The sequence below is a fragment of the Acipenser ruthenus genome, chromosome 59 (assembly GCF_902713425.1).
Source record: "Acipenser ruthenus chromosome 59, fAciRut3.2 maternal haplotype, whole genome shotgun sequence".
In the NCBI taxonomy this organism is placed as follows: domain Eukaryota; kingdom Metazoa; phylum Chordata; class Actinopteri; order Acipenseriformes; family Acipenseridae; genus Acipenser; species Acipenser ruthenus.
Genome location: NC_081247.1, coordinates 1,322,460 through 1,349,184, shown reverse-complemented (window position 1 = coordinate 1,349,184; position 26,725 = coordinate 1,322,460). Strand labels below are relative to the sequence as shown.

Below are 26,725 nucleotides of genomic sequence, written 5' to 3'. Positions count from 1 at the left end.
CTCCGTCCTCTCTGTCCTCTCCGTCCTCTCCGTCCTCTCCGTCCTCTCCGCCCTCTCCGTCCTCTCCGCTCTCTCCGTCCTCTCCGTCCTCTCTGTCCTCTCCGCCCTCTCCGCCCTCTCCGTCCTCTCCGCTCTCTCCGTCCTCTCCGTCCTCTCCGCTCTCTCCGTCCTCTCCGTCCTCTCTGTCCTCTCCGCCCTCTCCGCCCTCTCCGTCCTCTCCGCTCTCTCCGTCCTCTCCGTCCTCTCCGTCCTCTCCGTCCTCTCCGCCCTCTCCGTCCTCTCCGCTCTCTCCGTCCTCTCCGTCCTCTCTGTCCTCTCCGTCCTCTCCGTCCTCTCCGCCCTCTCCGCCCTCTCCGTCCTCTCCGTCCTCTCTGTCCTCTCCGTCCTCTCCGTCCTCTCCGTCCTCTCCGCCCTCTCTGTCCTCTCCGCTCTCTCCGTCCTCTCCGCCCTCTCTGTCCTCTCCGCCCTCTCCGTCCTCTCCGTCCTCTCTGTCCTCTCCGTCCTCTCCGTCCTCTCCGTCCTCTCCGTCCTCTCCGCCCTCTCCGCCCTCTCCGTCCTCTCCGTCCTCTCCGTCCTCTCCGTCCTCTCCGCCCTCTCTGTCCTCTCCGCTCTCTCCGTCCTCTCCGTCCTCTCTGTCCTCTCCGTCCTCTCCGTCCTCTCCGCCCTCTCTGTCCTCTCCGCCCTCTCCGTCCTCTCCGTCCTCTCCGTCCTCTCCGCCCTCTCGGAGGGCCTGCATATTCTGCTCAGCTGACAGCCAAGTTTCTGAGTCATGAATGCACAGTTTACCATAAACTGGATCGTGAATTCATTTAAGAGTAACCCTTAGTACAGGCATATCCAGAAAACATTATTTTTTATGAAGAAACAGAAATAAAATATAAATGTTAAAAAACGTATTTCTTTATTACAATGAAGAAACTACACTGCACTGAAATAGATACATGAAAATTCATTAAAGCAGTTGTTTTCCTTTTTTAAAGGCTAATATTAAAACACATTTTTGAGAAGGAACATGGTATTCCAAAAAAGGACATCTCATTTTCTTATGTTATGTCCATCAATATATGGTCTTTTTGGGACAGAAATGAGACTGCAACCGTGAGTAGATGAAGGCAATTTATTTTTACAATAATTAAATAATCACAAAATAAAATCATGAAGTGAGGGAAAGGGGACTGGGAGTCAAAAGTGAAAATAAATGATTGTAGTAGTTTTTCTTTTACCCTACCCTTTCTCACTATCTCTCTATCTCCCCCGAACACAAACTTCTCTCACACTCTCGTCTTCCCCAATCCTCCCGGTCTGCCCCCACCCCACCCGTCATTCGTGCCAAACCTGTACCCCAATTCACCTCCACACACAACACGCAACCCCTCCACGCACACACCACCATGCAACCCCTGCACGCACACAACACCATGCAACCCCTACACGCACACACCACCATGCAACCCCTGCACGCACACACCACCATGCCATCCCTGCACGCACACACCATCATGCAACCCCTGCACGCACACACCACCATGCAACCCCTGCACGCACACGCCACCATGCAACCCCTACATGCACACACCACCATGCAACCCCTGCACGCACACACCACCATGCCATCCCTGCACACACCACCATGCCATCCCTGCACACACCACCAGGCAACCCCTACATGCACACACCACCATGCAATCCCTGCACACACCACCATGCAACCCCTGCACGCACACACCACCATGCAACCCCTGCACGCACACACCACCATGCAACCCCTGCACGCACACACCACCATGCAACCCCTACACGCACACACCACCAGGCAACCCCTACACGCACACACCACCATGCAACCCCTGCACGCACACACCACCATGCAACCCCTACACGCACACACCACCAGGCAACCCCTACACGCACACACCACCATGCAACCCCTGCACGCACACACCACCATGCAACCCCTGCACACACACACCATCATGCAACCCCTGCACTACTCGTGTTCTCTCTGCTGTGTGAGGTTGTACTCCTGGTGGTTTTCATTGAGGCTTCTACACTAGAGGTTGATTCAGTGGTGTCAGATTCCTAGCCTCTTCCTCTTTATAAAGTGTGGTTAATGCGAGCTGTCAACAGCAGGGAGAGCATGCGCATTGCTGGAGAGGGTTAGCTAGGAAATGGCTGTGGGTCCAGAGCCAGGACAGCCATACTTTGTTACTGGAACTGACCTGAAAAAATCAATCATTTAATACTGTGTGCTAACAATCTTTTCTGTGCAATGCTTGCTACATGTTTGTGCTGCCCTTTCAGAGGCCCCCAGTAAGTGCTAAACTGACTTCCGTAAAATAATTCAACCCAGCAGTACAGTTTTTTTTTTAAACGTAGTGTTTCAGTGCTGTACAGACGTAAATTGTGTTTGAATTGAAAGTGGTGGTCGAGGAGTCAAATGGGTCAAAGTTCAAGTATATTTTCCTCTAGAGGAATTGTCACTTTTTGACGTCACTACTGTGGTATTATGCCTTTTTTAAAGGCTCAGGATGCAAATATAGCCGTCAACCATGTATTTTATATATTATATATATTCTAATTTTGAAATTGACATTTCTGCAATGAAGTCTGAGAATATCTGTAGGTTGGATGTGGAGAACTTGGAGCTTGGGAATCTTGTGACAGACTTCCTGGTTTGTGCTCAGAGCCCAATAGAACGAGGCAGTGCTGCTGTATCTGCAGAGAAACACACTGCCTTCCACACTGTGTGAGCCGTTTAGCACCAGAACCAGGGAGCACCCTCCCACATTGCAGGTGGAAGAGAAGCACCTTCTGTTGATGTCTGAACCGCTTATCTCCACGCTGGATTGTATGATAATAGCTATGTGGACTGCATTATGCTCAATTCATTGTTTTAGACACTGGAACCTATTGTAGAGCCACTGTTTGTTGAGAGCTGTGTCACTACAGATTCCAGGGTGCAATGCACTTCAATTGAGAGACACACTTTCACGCTCTGGCATGTCCAGCACACAGGTCAGTTTCACTTTCAGATAAATAGTCATTCTGGCAGTGTGACTGCCCCTGTAGCTGGTTAAGTGGATTTAGTCAAACTCACAGCCAGGGTTAGAGGAAGCCAGGTGTAATATACAGTATATAACACACCAGGATTGCTTTTGCAATTGGTAATTCAATGTGTTAGTTGGTGTAAAATTTCTCCTTAAATAATGTCAAACTCACTTGGATATACTGTATATACTGAGCATGAAATGAAACTTATCACATATTTGAGCATCAAAAGAAACGTATCACTTATATTTGAGCATCAAAAGAAACTTATCACATACATTTGGATAAAATTCACTAGATGTGATCGAAAAATGACAAACTCTGTTTTAGAGCAGGTGCAGTGACTTTTTATTGTGCTGATTAACAACTGACATCACGAAGATGCTGCAAAATGATCTGTCGATCTTGGGCAGGTGTTGTGACTCTTGGTCTCCCAGTTTGTTGCCTGTCATTGACAGAGTGTGTCTGGTTATACGGTCTCGCCAGGTTTGAAACTGCTGGCTGTGAGCACCCAAGACATCGAGCCACACACAGCACTCTGCCCTCGTCCAGCCTCCAACAGGCTAATTGCACGAAGGCGCTGCTCTCTTGACAGACGTGACATGTTTTTTTTTTGTGATTTTCTTTATTGCTTTTATTCATGCTTGCAATTCAACAGCTGAAATCACTCCATATCCAGTGTCCAATCAACTGTCTCACTAATTAGGTGATTCAGTCATAGTCACTCAAGCATGTCATGGTCAAGGAAACCAAAAACATTTCGGCATTGTCCAACATTTATATACTTTATTTTTTTTGAAAATAAATGTGTTATAATAGTGACAAGTTTCTTTTGATCTCTTTGTGAAGGTCCAGAGGAAACAATTCATCTTTTTTTTTTATGCATTTATGGTAGGTTTCAGCAATTCAAAAAGTTGAGCAGCAATCAAAACACACATATATATATATATATGGTCATGTGGGTGTGTGGCTATCTAAGTCGAGGAGGTCTCTTGCTGTTTGTATGCTGTGATATACAGGGCTTTATATGACAGCAGGTGTTCCTGATCAAGAGCCACCTTCAAAAAAGCTTTTGCTGAAGAGAAAAATGACAGTAGTAATGAAAATAAATAGATGGATTTAACCTTTTCAGATGTTTCTTCATAGTTTTTTTTATTTTTATTTACTTAGTTTATTTAAGTGATGTTCAACTAATGGTGGGTAATGCAGCCTTCCCAACCTTCCGTCACATTACACTGATACTACAGACATAAAAAAAAAACTACAACTCCCAGAATCCCTTGCCAATTTCTGTAGTCTTGTGCATTGTGCTAGCAAATGTAAGCCCCTGAGCTTTGATTGTACAGGTGTAATCTGCTGATTTGATGCTACTTTCAGTATTTAATTTTAGGGGGGAAAACCTATCAACACTCCCTAGACCCTATTCTAGTATTAGAAAAACATAGACATGATCCCAATTATACAACATTGTCCCTTTAGTCATTATTTCAAACAACTTCTCCCTTCATTTTAAAATGATTGTACATAACAACATGCATCCATAAATCTTACCTGTTGTCACTTGAAAATGTGTTTTGATTGCTGCTCAACTTTTTGAATTGCTGAAACCTGACATAAATGCATTAAAAAAAAAAAGATGAATTGTTTCCTCTGGACCTTCACAAAGAGATCCAATTCCAGGGTTTTCTGCTGAAGTGACAAATGACTGCTACAGCAGCAAGAAAAGGATAGGTGGAGAACGTTCTTGATAGTTTGTGACATTTAGTTGAGTTTATTATTTTCTTTAATTTGACTCACTGGAGTGAAAGACTGTCCTGTCAAGTCACTGCCTCTCCTTGTGTCTTTCAGTGCTGTCCACAGTGGCGTGCTTTGGACAGGAAACAGGTAAGAGAAAAGCACACTCAAGAGTGAACACAGCCCCCAGTGAAGGGGCTCCAGAGTGAACACAGCCCCCAGTGAAGGGGCTCCAGAGTGAACACAGCCCCCAGTGAAGGGGCTCCAGAGTGAACACAGCCCCCAGTGAAGGGGCTCCAGAGTGAACACAGCCCCCAGTGAAGGGGCTCCAAAGTGAACACAGCCCCCAGTGAAGGGGCTTCAGAGTGAACACAGCCCCCATTGAAGGGGCTCCAGAGTGAACACAGCCCCCAGTGAAGGGGCTCCAGAGTGAACACAGCCCCCAGTGAAGGGGCTCCAGAGTGAACACAGCCCCCAGTGAAGGGGCTCCAGAGTGAACACAGCCCCCAGTGAAGGGGCTCCAGAGTGAACACAGCCCCCAGTGAAGGGGCTCCAGAGTGAACACAGCCCCCAGTGAAGGGGCTCCAAAGTGAACACAGCCCCCAGTGAAGGGGCTTCAGAGTGAACACAGCCCCCATTGAAGGGGCTCCAGAGTGAACACAGCCCCCAGCAAAGGGGCTCCAGAGTGAACACAGCCCCCAGTGAAGGGGCTCCAAAGTGAACACAGCCCCCAGTGAAGGGGCTCCAGAGTGAACACAGCCCCCAGTGAAGGGGCTCCAAAGTGAACACAGCCCCCAGTGAAGGGGCTCCAAAGTGAACACAGCCCCCAGTGAAGGGGCTCCAGAGTGAACACAGCCCCCAGTGAAGGGGCTCAAGGGCTCTCACAGCCTGGCTCTCTTCTGGTCTAGTTTGTGTTAAACTGGACTACAGGAGGAGTATAGAAATAATACATCTTTCATGCAGTGTATTATAATATGAAGGCATATTTAAAACACACACATATATATATATATTGTGAGCGTATGGGTGCACACAGACAAAGCAGACAGTAGACAGTAAACCCCAGAAAAGAAAAAACAGAAATGACAATCCCGGTTGCGAGACAAGGTCAAAATAAACAGTTCAAAACAGGATTCATATAACAAGAAAAAAAAACAAAACAATGTAAACTAACTGGACAGTTAGCCGCTGGTGAATAAGCGATTTGTTTCTGGCTTCTACCAGGTCGTTATTGGCTTCAGACTGTCCCCTAGCCTGGGTAAAAACAAGCGCTGTCTCTCTCCACTTTGCTGTATTTAATTCCAACAGCACTGGCACAGGAAATAAGATCGCAGATGCTCCAGCTCCTCTTTGTTATTCCTTTTCAGTGATGGGTGTAGACAAGCCCACTCTGATTACTGCTCGGAAGCCAACCTTGACTGGCTGTAAAGGCTTTCTTTTAAAGGGGTCCGGATCATCCAGGCATTGGGACGGTTACAGGCTACAGGTGTGGGCCAATTAAGAACTAATACTGTTATAACCATGATCCCCTACCTAACCACACCTGCAGCCTGTTCGTCCGTTAACTCCTTGAGGTCATGGCAGGCAAGTACGCTGACCACAGGTCTATCAGCGTGTTATCTGCAACACCTGTGGGCTCGTTCCTAGCCCGCCCTGAACGCCTCCTGCTGATGAACCTGTGAGCTGAATCACTATATATATATATATATATATATATATATATATATATATATATATATATATATATATATATGTATATGTAGGGTTGCTTGCACCAACATGGATTAAATAAAACTCAGTTTAGTGCTAATCTAGGGTTAGTTGATCTGGGGTTATGTTTAATCACAGTTACATTGCACCACACAAATGTAAACCAGGATTAGTAAATCTTGGATTAAGCAGATAATCCTAGATTTCTGATTAATAATCAGTCATTATTTGAATACACCCTGTTTAGCAAATGTAAACGGAAAAGCAAATTTAAACCAAAAAAAAAGAAGCATTCAGCATAAAAAATGACATTATATTAATTTGTATTATTATATACAATTTCTCTGCTCAGAGGATGTTTTAAATTAATTAACAAAAAGTGACAAAATAACCCTTAACCTGATCTCTAGTTGAGCCGACCGGGTGGTCCTGCATTCGTTCTGAATATCAATTGACTGTACGAATAGCTTTGCTTTACTTTGCGTGAACTTTAAAACATTTATTGTAGTGCAAAAGTGTTTATAGGCTACCTAAAGTGTCAAATTCTAATATATGTATTTTATTGTCCTTGATTACAATATTTCAGGCAAAAAAACTACAAAGTTACAGAAAGTGTTAATTTATTGGAGATGATACATGTGGAATAAGCATTAATTTAAGACCACTAAAGTTTGTTCGTTATCGACACCTGTACATGCAGGGGTTAATTTGTAAACAGAAAAGGTACAGATTCTTGTAATTAAGGAAGAGGGATAGGATTTCTTCTACCATATTCCACTGCCCTTGATTTACAGTAGCTTCCATATATGCGCTTCAAGTTCTCATCTGCTTGTGGGTTTCATGCCTTATTGTTGGTGTTGGTAGCTGCATGCCCACCTTTGCCCAGCCCTGTTTTTATATAATCTTCAGGTTTGAACAATACCTGCGGTGGGCCGACTAATCTGATGAACAGGAATGACAAGCACTAGTGTTTTGGTGTTTCGCCGTTTGGGTTCTGAAAACAAACTATCATTGTCTTACCCATTGATGTCACATCATAAAATATATCATTTCCAAACACTTTGTCATTCAATTCAAGGAATAGGAAACCTTTTTTTTGTACATGTTATGTACATAGAGTTCTTTTTTGCAACATAAAATAGCTTTTTTTTCATGCGGTTCATTGCAAACTGTATAATTGTCACCTGTCAGACAAAAAGGTACAGGATGTAGGATCCTCTGCGATCGGCACTCCTGAACACCTGCGGACATGGATATACTTTTAACATGCTGCATACTATTTTGTATTGTTTTAATACAAAATTACATTTGTAATTGTACAACACGATATATAAACACGATACATACATTCTGTCTCTATTTCTTTTCACCTTGACTCAACTATACAATATTCCATATCGCTGTAAAATTCGATTGGTTTTTGTCTGTCACTAATTTTTGTTTGTGGAACTCTTTCCTGTGACTCAATCCAGCTGAGGTATGCTGCCATTGTGTCCAGGTTTAAACCAGCTCCAATGAAGGTTTAAATTTAATCCACCTTTCAGATTTAAATCTGGATTAAAATTAGTGGTGTAAAGTGTTAATGTAATTTAATCTTGGATTAAGAAATGTTTAACCTTGGATTCATTTTAAACAAGGATTACATATGAAACCGGGTTTAAAGTTGTGTGCAACATGATTAAAATATAATCCTTGATTTAATCTGGGTTAGTGGTTAATCCATGCTGGTGCAATCGACCTATCATTTATTTTTTATTTTAAAAGAAGACATTTCTAAGACAGTACAGCTTCAAATCTCCAGCTCTGTTCAAGGCACATAACAGTCAGTTTTCTGTTTGCAACCAATTATGTTCAGAATGTCATTCTTGTGTGTTGCCACCTGCTGGTGACTTCATTTCTACTTCATTTTCTAATGCTGAAATTGAACTGATGTCAAAACAAACTGGTGTCAAAAATGTTGATATCTTACTTATTATGTAATTTTTTGGTTTGTTTTATTTGAAACTATCATTCATTTTAGTTTACATTCTAAAGTTGACGTTGGATTCTGCTCCTACCATGAATATATTTTTCTAAGCATAACCTTTTTTTTTTTAATACTGTATTTCACCAAGAAAGTATACTGGTGTAATGAGATATTTTTTATCCTGGATATCTAACCATGGATTCATTTAAATACACTTGTGAAATTGTGTTATAAATTAGACACAATGTAAATGTAGGCTTATCAGGACGCTGTGTTATTGTCTATTGCAAAACCCTTTTTATTGGCTAGTCTACATTTCTTACTTTATTGTATTTAAAAATGCATACAAATAGTGGGCTACCGAGTGACTCACCTGGTCAATGCATGGTTGCATGGTGTGCAGGGTGAGTCATACAGTCAGGGGGTGCAGATTTGTATCCTGGCTGTGTGAAGTTGCCGGTCTTTGCTGGGGATTTCAGAGGGAGTGTCACATTAGCTCTGGCGCTCCTGCTGGTTGGGGAGGCAAAACCTTCAGGGATGGTTTCTCCTCATCGCCCTACAGTGCACCCCCTGCTATGGTGCAGTTCCAAAAACAACCTTTGTTTATTTATACAGGTTCCTCCTGCTACCAACAATGGTATTGGGGGATGACAGACAGTGTTTGCAGCCCCAAACCAAAAACATAAAACAATAAATACAGTGTCCAATCCAGCAGTGCACACACGGGTTGAGGTAGTGGGGAGTGCAGGTGACTGTGCTGTAGCAGTGTAGCTGCTCCGGGGGTCATGCTGGCTCAGTTGCTTCAGCACCCGGATTCATAGAGATCTGTCAATACACAAAACAAACACACAAACAGCGCTCTGGCTTGTTTACTCGCCTAGCTGCGTCCCCTTTGTACTGCTAAACTCCTACCTGTGATCAGTGCTGCACCACGCTCTAGCCAATACAGCTGATCACAACAGAGTCGTTCAGCAGTCTTACAGCTATGCCCTTTCCCCAAGATAGCGGACTTCCAGTTCTGTCCTACCATCGAGTCGGCCCATCCCTGTGAAGATGTACCACCAACCTTACTTTGCGCCCTTCCTGGTCGGGAGGTAGATTTGTAGCTCAGATTCTTTCTCTCGTGTTCACACCTGACAATAACCCCGTCCCCCCTTTTATTTTGTAAATACAGAGAATTCCATTGCCTAGGTGCGTGGCTAAGTTTGTCCACTGTGTAACCAGGGATGTTTGTTTATCAAACCCTTAGTCTAAAGAATCACTGGACTTACTTAATATCTTGTTTTACAATCCTATGGAGGCACTTGATTTGTTTGTGGCAATTGACCAGTTGTGATTAACTTTAGCAATAAAAAAAACAGGTTAACATTTTCTGTTCCATAATGATGACTTCACCAATCTCCTCACGGTCTTCAGCTGCAGTCTCACCCACTTCTCATGAAGGTCCTTCAACTTCACATAAAGCTCTCTGGACGTCTCTCCTTGGAGAATATCCATAGCATGAAACCACCATCGATACGTCTCTGGGCTGATCTCATACTTTGTTAAAATTGCTTCTTTACTTTTCCACAGTCCAAAGTGTCATCCTTCAGCACAGCCATGTAAGCAGTTACGGCTTTCCGTAACTGTTAATAATGGCACTAATCATATTCTCCTGTCCTTCTCTGGTCATCTGTAAGCAGCTGCCATCCTTTCAAAAGTGGTTAAAACTGCCTGATGTCCTCTTCAGGGTCCTATTGTAAATGAGATTCTCTCAATTTCCCTTAATGCTCGCGGGTACAGGATGACCCTGGGGCTGACCCAGCCTGACCATCTTCACATCCTTCCTCCTCTCGCAATGCACGACCATGGCCCACTTCACTTAAACATTACATCCTGCTCAGTAACCCTAGAATCATGATCGTGGGGCGGTTGTGCAACAGGGACTTCATCAGTGCACGTGGCTGCAACAGCGCCCTCCTCCCCTCCCCTCCCTCTGTACTCTATTTTGGGCAATGCCATCACATTTTCCAGCTCTCTGTTCTTAACCGGTTTCTGGTATTTGCAACTCTTCCAAGATATTGACCTTGCTTGTCTTCGTAAGCCTTCTGCTAGCCACAAGCACTTGTAACACCACTTGTGAGGTTGCCCAATAGCTGCTGTACTGGTAGACAGAAAGCATGGCAGGAAGTCCAAGATGGAGGGTGCAAAAACGGAATGTTTATTATGAACAGCGAAAAAACTAACAAAAGTATTAGCGTGAGAAAATAAATAGAACTATTAACAATGTCCAGAAATTATTTCTATTCATAATAACAGGGTCTTAATAGGCTTCAACATAGGCTCTAGCCTCAGGTAAAGCAAACACCTAAAAAAACTCCCCTGCTTCCTGGCTGAGCTTATATATAGCTGGCTATCTTCAGCCCCTCCCTCTAAGCTCATCCAAGTGAGAAGTACAGAAACACACATGTATAACTATTTATAAATATTTCCAAAACACGTAATTTCCAAACTTTACATGAAATTATATAAAATACATTTTAATGGCCATTTAATGCTACTTGTTTTCTTTAAGTTTTTTAATAATATTATATAACATTGTTCTCTTCCCCTAGTACTAAACTTTAACCCCCCACCCCTTATTGGGAGTAGTGAGCTCGCTCTAGCTAGCTCCATATAAATGTATGCACTCTGGGTGTGTGCGTCTAATCACATGCCCGCACCTGTGCACGCTCAGCGCATTCCACACTGTGGCTCAAACAAGCCTCTAAACAAACAATTCTTGCTCTAATTCTTTTATTTTTTTATTTTTTTCATAGGTCTCCCAGCAACAACAACTCCAACTCCTCCTCCTACCAGTAAGTACACTGTTATATAAACAAGTAGTTAGAATAGTAGTGTCCCTTTCAATCCTTGTAGCCACTGTTCAGTCCCTTTTAAACAGTGCAATCCCTGGTAGACCATGATGAAACGGCAATGTTAGCGTTCGTGGTTTTAGTGAGAGTAGCGATTAACAGCTCCCTCACACATTCCCTGAGATTATGCTCCTTGGGGTGCTTGTTTTTGTTCACAAAAAATGATATTTCTAGTTTCCTGGGTCAATTATTTAATTAAAGGTAACACAATTGCAATATATTGTACTGTAAAATGGCTCCTGTGTTATTGTCACACGGCTGGCTGAGTGGTGACGTCAGATAAATAACACAGACAGGACAGATGAGATGAAATGATGAAGGCGTTTGCTTGCGAAGGTTTATTGTAAAATAAAAGGTTTGATCAAAACAAAACACAGGGCACGGCACTTACGCCAAAATAAACAGACAAACAAAACCAACAGACACTAACAAACAGGGATGAACACTAAACAAACAAGTACCGTGCTGGTCCTCCAGCACCACGTAGCAATTGCTTACTTTCTCGTTTTACTTTCTCTTTTCTCCTCACTCTCTCCCATTCTTTCGCCCTGAACACACAACCCGAGTGAGTAAAACATGCATCTATATATGCTGTTGTGCTGGGATTCAATTACTAATTAATTATTCACTTGAATCCCAGCACGTGAATTAATTATGTGCAACCTCGTGCTCACATATTAAATACTTTAAATGCACGTGAAGTGAAGTGCAATCCCGTGCCTAAATACAATTATACATTTTAAATAACTCGTGCTGCACACACCCATTTATATCCCGTGCAGCCATATCTATACACCAACATTAACACACCACATGCAACATACAACATATAACACACAAATGCACACAGGGGCGGGGCACATTGCCACAGTTATTTACCCTAATTTGATTAAACCAAAATGGGTAATTACTAACCCCCTTTTATCCATCAATATATTTCACCCCTGAGTAAAGCACTAACTACGCTGGGCAATCCGGGCAGCTGGCGGGTCTGCCTCTACGGAGAGCAGCGCTGCTCCTGAATTTTGAAGTTTTCAACTCGTCGGATACTGTAAATGGAATAATAATCAGTGAAGCACAATCTTTCTGCCTTTCTAGTTCAGAAAATATCGTCATCTCCAGCATATTGAAACTGTTACATTTTATAAAAGTATTAAAGTCAAACATACACATTTAAGTATAGTATAGTAAATGAAGAAGACATACCATGTGCAGTTTATTTTTCTTTTTGCTTATCGTATCTTCTTCATTGATTTAAAAGCCCAGCCAGTCAAAACGTCAGTAATGATGTGCGAAATGGGCCTTTGCCATGGGTCCGTGAAATCAAGTTTTTCTAGTGCCACCCTTTTTCAAACTGAATTTTCAGAGCCTTTCTCGACTTTGATTCATGTTTGTATCAGGAATGAAAAGTAGTCTAAGCTTTCTGCTAGTGTAGGCCTTAGTACGTAGAGGACATACAGAAAGATGAAAAAAACACATTTCTTCCCTTTTCTTCAAGATCTCAAAACCTAAACTAATCAGGGTCGACGTAAGATTTACATTATTTGCTTTTGAAGGTGTCCATAATGTATCATCATTTAAACTAAGAGCCTATCATGGATGGCATTTTAGATATTTGGGCGGAAATATAATCCGTGCATGGAAAATTTGCATGTACGCCATTTTGAAACAGTGCTTCACCCAGTGATGCCTCTATGATACAGGGTTTTTATAACATCAAAAATATATTAAAAAAATTATTGCAGCACAGGGATAATGTTTTATTAATAGACTAATACATCACATTTTAAACAAGGCTTTAATAGTTGTGTTTTGATGTACAGTAAACAAACCCAGGACTTTAAAAGTGACACATATGCATATATCTGCAATGAGAACTGGCATATATCTGCAATGAGAACTGGCAGAACTTCTGTGCCCCTCCATGCCACCCTTGCCAGTCTGCCCACAGTGAGAGGTGTGTTTTTGGGAGGCTTGTTTGCACACCTGAACTTTAACCTTTCAACTTAAAACCACCATCTAACTTTGTTATTGGTAAAGTGTTGATCTGCTTGTGTCTATTTATATATATATATATATATATATATATATATATATATATATATATATATATGAAATTTATAATTAAAGTTCGGGAGGAGGGTCAGACACCAATCTCCGCATCACCAAATTGAATCATTCAATTTACACATTAGCTAATTTAAATTGTTAGCACTATAAATACCCTCTTCACTTATCTCTCAGTTGCGTTTTGATTTTATCGTACATGCACGCATCATGGTCTGCATTCTGGATTATTCCGTTTCGGCGGATGATGATCTGTTTGCTGTTTCCCCGGAGCCGAGATCCACGCAACCAGTTCAACCAGCCCTTCCCGGGCCAACTCCACCACAACTTCGGTCGGCGGTATTACCACTCCAAACTTCTCTGCCCAGATGTCTGCTTCTCCTGTCTGCTGTGGCTCCCACCTGGCCACTCGTTCCTCCGCAACTCCTGACATCAGAGACTGGACGATCTCCCGGCTCCAGCTTTATTTTCGTAGCAACAACATCCCATTCAAATCTACAGCACGTAAGGAGAATCTGTTTACTTTATTTCATCCTTCCCGTCGCAGGCGCTATGACGTCAGCACTGATCGCTGCTTTACCCAGTGTTGCCAAGTATCACAAAACAAGCCCAACCCATGTTAGTATGGGTGTTTTTACAAATTCCAACCCGCGACTCAAGAAGAAAGCCCAATTTCCGCGTATTATAAGCGGACTTGAAACACCTCCCCCGCACCGACTGCATCTCCACGAAGCGCTTCTACTACCGGAAAAATCCGAAAGCAGGACCATCGCACCTGTCAATCAAAGGCTCATTTAGCAGTTCCTGAGCATTCTGGCTCCAACTATAACCTTTCAGGTTACCTCCCCTCACTGCAGGCCCCTGCAGTGACCTCTTTTTCCACTATGGGCGTCCAGCAGGCCCTCATAGTGATCCTTTCTCTGTGAAATGCTTTTCTTTCTGTGCTTCAGCAGTTTTGAGCATTTGTATCCAGAGATTGTTATTACAGTTAGGAGCGGCTGCTCCCGCGATCTATCCTGGGGTTTCGACACCCGCCACTGTTGTATAATATGCATCTGTAACCTTCTGGTTACACCCCCTCATCACTGCAGGCGTCCAGCAGGCCCCTGCAGTGATCTCTTTGGCCACTATGGGCGTCCAGCAGGCCCCCATAGTGCTCCCTTCACCTCCAAATATAACTTTTCTGGCTCCCTTCCCTCACTGCAGGCGTCCAGCAGGCCCCTGCAATGACCTCTTTGACCACTATGGGCGTCCAGCAGGCCCCCATAGTGCTCCCTTCACCTCCAACTATAACCTTTCTGGCTCCCTTCCCTCACTGCAGGCGTCCAGCAGGCCCCTGCAATGACCTCTTTGGCCACTATGGGCGTCCAGCAGGCCCCCATAGTGCTCCCTTCACCTCTAACTATAACCTTTCTGGTTCCCTTCCCTCACTGCAGGCGTCCAGCAGGCCCCTGCAATGACCTCTTTGGCCACTATGGGCGTCCAGCAGGCCCCCATAGTGCTCCCTTCACCTCTAACTATAACCTTTCTGGTTCCCTTCTCTCACTGCAAGTTCCCTAACCTTTCTGGTTCCCTTCCCTAACCTTTCTGGTTCCCTTCCCTCACTGCTCATCGGCAGTTTTGAGCATTTGTATCCAGAGATTGTTTTGCCAGATTTGTAATAACTTCATTGAAGGAACCTGTGCTATTCTGCCTGTAACTTCCTTCATTTCCGCTCACCGTAACTCCACCACACCCAGCATCAACAGTCCCTCACGAAGATTGCTCCCTGCAATATGCAAATCGACCACGCCATATTCTTAATCAAAATTGCTGGGAAAAACGCATGACTGGCTAAAGCCAATATATCAAACACATTTAAAATCATGCCCATTGAGCCTGTCCTCAGGGGATTGTATTTTTTTTATATTTCCACTTTTCTGTCCGGTCCGGTCCCCCCCCCCCCCCCTACTAAACGCAATCTTCTGTCCCTCCTAGGCCATTTAAACTACATGGGAGCATGGGAGGATTTGCAAACAAGAGGATGCCATTCAGCCCATCTTGCTCGTTTGGTTGTTAGTAGCTTATTGATCTCAGAGTATCATCAAGAAGGATCAAGAAGGATCCCAGGGTGTCGGCTTCAACATTACTAAGTTGGTTCCAGACCCTCACAATTTTCTATGTAAAAAAAAAAAAAAGTGCCTCCTATTTTCTGTTCTGAATGCCCCTTTGTCTAATTTCCATTTGTGACTCCTGGTTCAAAAAGTCTCCTGGGTTGAAGTTGTCAATACCTTTTAGGATTTTGAAAGCTTGAATCAGATCACCGCGTAGTCTTTGTTCAAGTCTGAATAGCTTCTTTTCTTTTGGCCTGTCTGCATACGACATGTGTTTTAAATCCGGGACAGTTCTGGTCGCTGTTCTTTGCACTCTTTCTGGAGCAGCAATATCCTTTTTCTTTTAATGAAGTGTCCAGAACTGAACACAGTATTCTAGGTGAGGTCTTACTAATGCATTGTACATTTTTAGCATTACTTCCCTTGATTTTAAATTCAAAACTTTTCGCAATATATCCGAGCATCTTGTTGGCCTTTTTACAGCTTCCCCACATTGTCTAGATGAAGACATATCTGAGTCAACATAAACTCCTAGGTCTTTTTCAAAGATTCCTTCAATTTCAGTATCTTCCATATGATATTTATAATGCACATTTTTCTTGCCTGTGTGCAGTACTTTACACTTCTCTATTAAATGTCATTTGCCATGTGCTTGCCCAGTTCTGAATGCTGTCTAGATCATTTTGAATGACCTTCGCTGCTGCAACAGTGTTTGCCACTCCACCTATTTTTGTGTTGTGTGCAAATTTAACAAGTCTGCTTACTATGCCATAATCTAAATCATTATGTAGATTAGGAATAGCAGAGGACCTAATACTGATCCCTGTAATACACCACTGGTTACCTTGCTCTATTTTTGATGTTTCCTCTAATCAGTAATTACAGTTGGGTGCGGCTGCTCCCGCATTCCCCACCCCCCATCACTGCAGGCCCCTGCAGTGACCTCGCTGGCCACTATGGGCGTCCAGCAGGCCCCCATAGTGCTCCCTTCTCTGTCAAACGTTTTTCTACCAGCTGCGAGCTTCAACAGGGCCCCACTGCCCCCTTCTATTCCTTACCTCCGCGGTCTTCCAAATGTAACCTTTTAGGCTACCCTCCCCTCACTACAGGCATTCAGCAGGCCCCTGCAGTGACCTCCCTGGCCGCCATGGGTGTCCAGCACGACCCCATAGTGGTCTCTTCTCTGTGAGATGCTTTTCTTCTTTCAGCTTACCGGCAGTTTATTCAAACACTTTCAAAACCATTCCCATTTCTTTGAATATCAGTCAGGGCCGCAATACTGCATACTCTGGAGGCCTTCTGTTTTCTACATGTTAACTACTCCCTAATCCACGTGCATGCATTTCATTGAATCCCTACTGCGTTCAATATGAGAAATTAATCTTTTATGTGGGACTTTGTCAAAAGCTTTCTCGAAATTTAAATAAACCATGTCATATGCTTTGCAATTTGTACGCAATGAGGATAAATCCTCGAGGCAGAGCTTTTATCTCCTACCTTCTCTCTATTTGATCCTTTCTGTCGATTCCCTCAATGATGTCATACTTATGGTTTGGTTCCTTTTTTTTCGCAAGGAACTCCGCCTGTGGGAGCTCCTACTAAAAGAAAGGAATGGCAGTACTTTCTTTTACGACAACTGTCTCCTGCTGCACAAAGACATTCAGCCGTTCAAAGATGCAGCTCCCTCTCTTGGCTTTGGAGGATACTACAAGGGAAAATTGGTTTTCTGCTCCATGGCCCAACGAATTCAGCATTATTCCTATAACCGATCACTCCTCGTCATTGCGCAAAGTGTGTCCATTTGCTGTAGCCGCACTCCTTTTGGGGGTCTTCCTGGGCTCAAAATCCATTCTTCTCCACTCACAATTCACCTTCAGTCTAAATCTTTAACAAGATCGTTCATTATAATGAGAATATTCAGAAGGATTACCTGTTTATCTGTTACTCATCAGTTCATTTTCAGAGCTCAACACATTCTCTGCCACCTGAATATAATTGATTCTTTCTCGTTTCCAAACGCAGGGATTCAGAGCATTGGCTTCCGAAGACGACCTCCTGCAAACTCAGATTCCTCTTTTCAGACCTGACATTCATGTGAGCCACCTGCTGCATTCCCTGATTTCTGCAGGCTCAAGAAACAACTCTTCTCGGCATCACTCCCCGCTCACTGCAAATGTACCGGTCATCCTGGAATTGCTTTAAAATTTCACTTTGCATTCAACATTCCTTTCCATCATTTTCAGTGCCCGTAGTGTCATCCTGTTTTATGTCCCTTAAGAACAGAGCGATAAGATTTGAATTTCCGGCATCAAGTTTTTCTACAAACTCAACTCAATTTCAGTGTCCCAGCTCTACACTCTGCAACTCACAAATTTCACTAATCCTGAAAGGGCTTCAACTATCAGAATCTCTTTCTCCTCCTGCTTGCCTACCTATTGCCATCAACGTACTCTCTTGATGCCTCTCATCTGCTCCAGCTACTCCTGCCTGTTTTAGATAAAACCTTACAGCTCTTTCTCTTAGCCTTCTTGGGTTCCCATAGGTGCTGGGAGTCTACATCGCTCTCAAATTCAACCCCCAGATTCACCCCTTAATCTCTGACCTAGCAATCCCCTCATCTGATACCCTTTCCTTCCTGCTCAAAAGAAGTAAAACTGACCATGAAGATTAGGGAAAGCTTTTCAATTTTGTTTATAAATTAAACTCCCATGTTGGCCCATATGACCCCTTTCTCTCTTGTCCATCTCCATCTTTCTCAGGGCGCATCACCCTCAGGCCCGCTGTTTATTAACAAAAACTGAACAATCGTCACCCAACATTTGTTCTTCTTTCACCTGATTTATTTCCAGGTCCGGATTCGCAGCTGAGCAGTTTTCCGGTCCTTCCTTCAGAATCGTAGCAGCTTTTTCCCACGGGGTTCCAGACTCTCTTATCAAACGGTTAGGTCGTTGATCCTCCAGTGCTTACCAAGTTTAAATTATAACAAATATTATGGAGCCTAAAATTGCTTTTACAGAAATGTGCTCTTAAGTGTTAGTAGCCTGCCTGGAGGAAGGGCAATCGAATCAGCCATGGATTCCCAGAGGTTTATTTCCCAAAAATGGGTTTTGTTTTCCTCTCCTGCGTGCTGATGATCATTTGTTAAAGGTTGGCTAAACCTTCAAGTGGGCTATATTCAATTCTAATTGTGGCATTGAGACCGGCTTGTTCTTTTTGGGGGTCTCAGCCTCGTCCAGTCGGCCAGGCAGCGAACCCTCAAACCAAGTTTAGGTTTGATGCCAAATGAATGTGTATATACAGCATACTTTTCTGTTAAATCGCATACTCCGCATTCTCTACAATAAATATTTGTACTAAAACATTTTGTGATTGGTGTTTGTCCCGAACTACTGAAATGAAATTTATAATTAAAGTTCGGGAGGAGGGTCAGACACCAATCTCCGCATCACCAAATTGAATCATTCAATTTACACATTAGCTAATTTAAATTGTTAGCACTATAAATACCCTCTTCACTTATCTCTCAGTTGCGTTTTGATTTCATCGTAACCCACCACCTCCCCATCTCCACCTTTCTTAACAGTTTTTATGTTTTATCAAATGGGGGTCTCAGCCTCGTCCAGTTGGCCAGGCAGCGAACCCTCAAACCAAGTTTAGGTTTGATGCCAAATGAATGTGTATATACAGCATACTTTTCTGTTAAATCGCATACTCCGCATTCTCTACAATAAATATTTGTACTAAAACATTTTGTGATTGGTGTTTGTCCCGAACTACTGAAATATAAATATATATATATATATATATATATATATATATATATATATATATAATTTAGTTATGAATGCTCAAAGTCAGGAGAGGGCATAACTTAAATCCAAGATGTATCCATTAGAAGTTAAAACAATTACACACTGCTGCCCTATAGGTTAAACCAATATGGCAGGGAAATGGTTAACTTCTAATGGATACCCGCTTTATTGGAACTTTATTACGAGAAGTGTACAAACTGTAAATCATTAAAGAATGTAACTCAGGTGGAGTAGTGGTTAGGCCTCTGGACTCTTGACCGGAGGGTCGTGGGTTCAATCCCCAGTGGGGGACACTGCTGCTGTACCCTTGAGCAAGGTACTTTACCTAGATTGCTCCAATAAAAACCCAACTGTATAAATGGGTAATTATATGTAAAAAAATAATGTAATTGTATGTAAAAATAATGTGATATCTTGTAACAGTTGTAAGTCGCCCTGGATAAGGGCGTCTGCTAAGGACTAAATAATAATAATATCAACCACAGTCAAGTAGTCTCCAATTTAAATAGTATTTATGATCAAGGTTTAAAATAGGTTCACCATCACAGACACAACACAAGGATAGTTCCATTAATAGCAGCAGTTTATTGGATATCAGCAAGATTAAAAAAACTGAAATCTAAAAATCATTTAGAGATGATTTACATATCAGGGTAAAAGAGCAGATTATAGATTTTTAGTATAGAAATTACAACTTTAACACAGTTTGTTTTTTTACCCCAAAATCTCATGTCACCTTTAATTTTGATACACACATCTTTTTGTGTAGTTTTCATATGCATGTTCGATAGTTGCACTCTGCTCTTAGAAAAGTTATTTTTGTGGTTAATGTCACCCTACCTTGAACTCTCATGCCTTACGCGAATGCAGAGTATACAATGAGAACTTTCTCTCAGCTTCATGTTTAAGAACTATTCAATCTGATATGACGTTCTGTGAGGTTGCACAACAGTTGCTGTAATGGAAGACAGAAAGACGGACGGTGCAAGAACTGAACGCTTATTATTAACAGCACAAAATAACAAAAAGGATAAACGTGAGAAAATAAATAGAACTATTAACAGAAATGACGAATATGCAGCACAATAACAGAGTCCTAATAGGCTTCAACATAGGATTACATTGCCTCTAGCCTCTGGTAAAGCAACACCACAAAAAAACTTCCTCCCCTATTTCCTTGCTGAGTTTATATATAGCTGGCTATCTTCAGCCCCTCCCCCTAAGCTCACCGAAGTGAGAAGTACACACATGTATAACTATTTACAAATATTTGCTAAACACATATTGTCCATACTTTACATGAAACTATATAAAATACATTTGAATGACCATTTCATTCCACTTCTTTTCTTTAAAGCGTATTAATATCATTTCTAACATAGTTCTCTTACACTAGTACTAAACTTTAATCCCCCTCCCCCACGTATTGGGAGCAGTGAGCTCGCTCTCATGAGCTCCAGTATAACTGCCTGTGCCTGTGCATGCTCAGCGCATTCCACGCTGCGGCTCAAACAAGTCTCTAACAAACAAATCAAGGCCAAATTTAAAAGGTATGCTTTTTTTGTTTTTTCTTTGTAGTTTGTATTTGACAAACCCACAAACCCTCCTGCGATATTCTTCTAATAAAAGTGCGCGCACTTTCACTAAAAGAATATTCGCATTTTGCTGTGTTCACCAAGATTCCTCTAACTCTTTTATTTTCATAGGTCTCCTGGCAACAACTCCAACTCATGTTACCTCTCCTACTGGTAAGTACACTGTTTTATAAAGTTTTGGTCACAGTATGTTATATATGGTTTTAATGTGCATTTAAATATTAAAAGTAGAAGTAGAGCATTAGTGCCCCTTTCAGTCCTGTAGCTACCGTCCAATCCCTTTTAAACAGTGCAATCCCTGGTAGACCATGATGAAACAGCAATGTTAGCGTTCATGGTTTTAGTGAGGGTAGCGATTAACAGCTCCCTCACACATTCCCTTCCACCTCCGGTTTCTCACTCTCGGGAATGCGGGTAAGGAAGTCTGCTATCTTGTTCTGTACTCCAGCCCGAGTAAACTTAAAAGGTTGCATTTTACAAGTACTGTAGCAGCCACCCAGTGACACCCAATGAGTCCTAACACCACCACTAGGGGGGCACTACTAAACTAAATTAAAAAGGTTTGGAATAGAGGCAAAGTGACCAGGAATGACAACAGAATGACAGAGGCAGAATAAAAGTTCACAGAGCTTTATTACAGTGATCTTAGGTTTACATAAATCAGTTTAAATAACTATACAATAAAATGCAAACAGTTTTACTAAAAACAAGGAGGTGAAATTAAAGCCAGTCATTATATATATATATATATATATATATAGTTATGAAGGCTCAAAGTCAGGAGAGGGCATAACTTAAATCCAAGATGGCCACCAGGCCAAAAAAAAAATATGAATTTGGTGCGTTAAAACTAAATTTGACATGATTAAAGCACATTTTTGGGGCATTTTGATTTCAGGTATGTTTGAGTTAGTTAAAAACGAAAGGTAATAAATCTGTTTAGGATTTTGTTTGTTGAAATCTAAAATTCCGTCCAACCATGCGACTCTTAATAGTGATCAGGGTCCTCTAAATGTTCTACCCATGAAAATAATGTCCTACAGTCATTCTTCAGTCCCTAATTGTTCTTCTCTGTATCTCCAGAGCTGCCCCAGTCTACACTCACCCTGGAGCCTCCATTCCCAGAGATATTCACCGGGGAGACAGTCACTCTGAGGTGTGGTGTTGAGGGGGGTTCTGCTGGCTGGAAATATCTCTGGTACAAAGACAGTGAGGACACTCCAGTGCTCCAGACTGCTGGCCGCAGTATAACTGGTGACAGCTACACAATCACTGCAGCTGCTGTATCTGACCAGGGCCAGTACTGCTGTCGAGGACAAAAAGGAGATCAGCCACTCTACTCAAAGCTCAGTGATCCAGTGATATTAAATATAAATGGTGAGTTTCTTACAATACAATAACACTGGAAAGTTCAAACACACCAAAAAAAATACGATTTCTATTTTAACAAGGGTTTTATGGCCTGAGGGTTTTATGGTTGTGTAATCAAGAGAGTGGAGTGCATGTTGTTTGCAGGTTTTTCTATTTATTTATTTATTTATTTCGCTTCACTTCATTTTGAATGGAATCCTTTGACTGTAGTCATGCATTTGCATTTGTTGGGACATGGCAGAAGTTGGTGAAGTGAGCCATTAAGTACTTGACTACTATTAAAAGTCCATCCTCTGGAAGTAATGCAAAAACATGTGGCTCTGCCTAATCACAAGTTAACACAAATGTTCTTAACAGTTCAGAATGAACTGTGTTTTTGTAGTAGTACTAAAAGAAAATTACTACAGCACATAAGAACATAAGAAAGTTTACAAACGAGAGGAGGCCATTCAGCCCATCTTGCTCGTTTGGTTGTTAGTAGCTTATTGATCCCAGAATCTCATCAAGCAGCTTCTTGAAGGATCCCAGGGTGTCAGCTTCAACAACATTACTGAGGAGTTGGTTCCAGATCCTCCCAATTTTCTGTGTAAAAAAGTGCCTCCTATTTTCTGTTCTCAATGCCCCTTTGTGACCCCTGGTCCTTGTTTCTTTTTTCAGGTCAAAAAAGTCCCCTGGGTCGACATTGTCTATACCTTTTAGGATTTTGAATGTTTGAATCGGATCGCCGCATAGTCTTCTTTGTTCAAGACTGAATAGATTCAATTATTTTAGCCTGTCTGCATACGACATGCCTTTTAAACCCGGGATAATTCTGGTTGCTCTTCTTTGCACTCTTTCTAGAGCAGCAATATCCTTTTTGTAACGAGGTGACCAGAACTGAACACAATATTCTAGGTGAGGTCTTACTAATGCATTGTAGAGTTTTAACATAACTTCCCTTGATTTAAATTCAACACTTCTCACAATATATCCGAGCATCTTGGATAAGCCCTGGATAAGGGCGTCTGCTAAGAAATAAATAATAATAATAATAATAATAATAATAATAATAATAATAATAATAATAATAATAATCTTGTTGGCCTTTTTTATAGCATCCCCACATTGTCTAGATGAAGACGTTTCGGAGTCAACATAAACTCCTAAGTCTTTTTCATAGTTCCCTTCTTCAATTCCAGTATCTCCCATATGATATTTAACATGCACATTTCTATTGCCCGCATGCAATACTTTACACTTTTCTCTATTAAATTTCATTTGCCATGTGTCTGCCCAATTCTTAATGCTGTCTAGATCATTTTGAATGATCTTTGCTGCTTCAACAGTGTTTGCCACACCTCCTATTTTTGTGTCGTCTGCAAATTTAACGAGTTTGCTTACTATATCAGAATCTAAATCATTAATGTAGATTAGCAATAGCAGAGGACTTAATACTGATCCCTGTGGTACACCGCTGGTTACCTCACTCCATTTCGAGGTTTCTCCTCTAATCAGTACTTTCTGTTTTCTACATGTTAACCACTCCCTAATCCATGTGCATGCATTTCCTTGAATCCCTACTGCGTTCAGTTTGAGAATTAATCTTTTATGCGGGACTTTGTCAAAAGCTTTCTGGAAATCTAAATAGACCATGTTGTATGCTTTGCAGTTATCCATTTTCAATGTTGCATCCTCAAAAAAGTCAAGTTGTTGGTGAGGCACGATCTCCCTTTCCTAAAACCATGCTTGCTGTCTCCCAGGATATTGTTACCATATAAGTAATTTTCCATTTTGGATCTTATTATAGTTTCCATAAGTTTACATATAATAGAAGTCAGGCTTATTGGTCTGTAGTTACCTGGTTCGGTTTTGTCTCCCTTTTTGTGGATCGGTATTACATTTGCTATTTTCCAGTCTGTCGGTACAACCCCTGTGTCAAGAGACTGTTGCATGATCTTGGTTAGCGGTTTGTAAATAACTTTTCATTTCTTTGAGTACTATTGGGAGGATCTCATCTGGCCCAGGGGATTTGTTTATTTTAAGAGCTCCTAGTCCCTTTAACACTTCTGCCTCTGTTATGCTAAAGTTATTTAAAACTGGATAGGAACAGGTCGACATGTGGGGCATGTTGTCCGTGTCCTCCTTTGTAAAAACCTGTGAAAAGTAATCATTTAATATATTTGCTATTTTTTTCTTCATCTATGATTTTGCCATTTGTGTCTCTTAGACATTTGACCTCCTCTTTGAATGTTCTCTTGCTGTTATAATATTGGAAAAATCATTTTGGAATTGGTTTTAGCCCCCTTAGCAATACTGATTTCTATCTCTCTTGGCCTTTCTAACTTCCTTTTTGACTTGTGTTTGCAGTTCCAAGTACTCTTTCTGTGTACTTTGTTTTTGGTCCATTTTAAACGCTCTGTAAAGTGCCTTTTTTTGCTGAATATTTTTTTTATTGATCTATTAAACCATTTTGGCCATTTTGTTTTAGATTTAGATTTGTCTACTTTTGGGATGTAATTGTTTTGCTCCTCTAGTACTACATTTTTAAAAAACAGCCATCCTTTTTCTGTGGATGTTTTCTCTATTTTACTCCAATCTACTTCTGTTAGTCTCTGTTTCATACCTTCGTAGTTTGCTTTTCTAAAATTGTAAACCTTAGCTTTAGTCATTACTTTTGGGGTTTTAAAAAATATTTCAAATGAGACCATGTTGTGGTCTGAGTTTGCCAATGGCTCTCTGACCTCTGTTTTAGTTATTCTGTCTTCATTATTTGAAAAGACTAAATCAAGGCATGCCTCCCCTCTAAATTGCATTAGGAAGCAGTCATTTGTCATTTCCACCATTTCAATTTCGTCCGTCGTGCCCCCCATCGGGTTTTCCCATTTTATATGGGGGAAGTTGAAATCCCCCATTAGTATGGCTTCTCCTTTTCTACACGCATTTCAAATGTCATTGTATAACAGATTATTTTTCTCAGCGTCTGAATTTGGCGGTCTATAGCATGCTCCTATTATTATGCCCTTTGAATTTGTGTCCATTATTCTAACCCATATTGATTCTGCATTGTTTTCTTTGTCCAGATTTAACACCTGGGCTTCAAGACTATTTCTTATGTATAGTGCTACCCCTCCGCCTCTTCTGTCCTGCCTGTCTTTCCTATACAGTGTGTACCCACTAATATTATATTCGTCTCCATCACTATCAGACAACCAAGTTTCTGTAACACCTATCACATCGTAGTTACTTGTTAGTGCAGTAGCTTCAAGTTCTAACATTTTGTTTCTGACACTTCTAGCATTTAGATAAATACATTTAATAGTTGTCTTACCTGAGTTGTTGCCCTTGTTTTGATGTGGTCTCCCTTCTGTTTTTTTGTTTTCTCCCCCTTCCTTTCTAGTTTAAATGCTTCTGTACCTCCTTAAGGATCCTTTCTCCAAGTAGATTGGTTCCCTTTCTGTTTAAGTGCAGTCCGTCCCACCTGTATAGATAGTTGTAGAATGTGCTCCAATGTTCAACACTAGCAAACAGTAGTTAAAAGGGATATTAGCAAGAAAGACAATTCAACAATGTACTAAAACAGAAATGACAACTAGCTTAATGATAGTAGTCCTGGGACACCACAATTTCCACGTGATCTTCAATGTCTCTCCAAAGTAGTCCAGCCTCGCATAGACCACACAGCTCTGATAATAGATCGGAGGGGCGTCAGAAAGTTGCGTTCTAAAATTAAACAAACGAAAGCCTTTGCTAATCAACCCATATCAGGCAGGACATTAACAAATAATTATATCTCGAACAGTAGAAAGCTTGGACACTTAGCTTTGCGAGAGGGGAGGTATCTCCACCTCTTCCCCTCTAGATGCCCAATCCTCCTGGAACAGTATATTCCGCTGACCCCCCTCAGCGCCACTGGTCCTGGATATCTCGACGGCGACTGTCGCTGCTGCTGCCCGACTCTCCCAGCTGGATGGCTCGATCGGTCTCGGCTCCGCACGGCTCTTTCTCTAGCAGCAGAGAGCAGCTCATTTCCACTGCCCTGCTCGTCTTTGTTTGTTTTAGTTTTGTTTCTGTTTTGTTTTGTTTCGTTTGTTTGTTTCTGTTTCTTCCCACGTCTCGTCTCTTTGTTGTTCTCTCGTCTCTTTGTCGTTCTCTCGTCTCTTTGTCGTTCTCTCGTCTCTTTGTTGTTCTCTCGTCTCACTGTTTTCTCGTTTCACTGTTCTGAGTGTTTGTCTGTCTCTTAAAAACCTTTAAATTTAATTGAAAATAATTAACAATCCGCGTGTGGAATGTGCTTCCAAGCAGTAATCATTTTAGGATGGGAAAGTGTCCAGTAAAGTCAATGAATACAAATCCTTAGTGTAAATAAATATCAAATACAAAAACACAATTACACAAATCAATCCCAAAGAATAGTGCTCCTTGAACTAGAAAATTATATCGTGATCAAAAAGAGTTG

At 41.8% G+C, this 26,725-nt stretch overlaps 1 protein-coding gene across 1 annotated transcript in view; it reads left to right on the top strand.

Annotated features, from left to right (window-relative positions):
- The window catches only part of LOC117410236 (Fc receptor-like protein 5), a 50,324-nt gene that overhangs the window by 3,631 nt on the left and 19,968 nt on the right, over nucleotides 1-26,725 (top strand). The window contains exons 2-3 of the mRNA XM_059018384.1: nucleotides 4,897-4,932; nucleotides 11,257-11,295. Coding sequence (XP_058874367.1) covers nucleotides 4,897-4,932; nucleotides 11,257-11,295 — 75 coding nt within the window. The remainder of the gene's footprint in view (nucleotides 1-4,896; nucleotides 4,933-11,256; nucleotides 11,296-26,725) is intronic.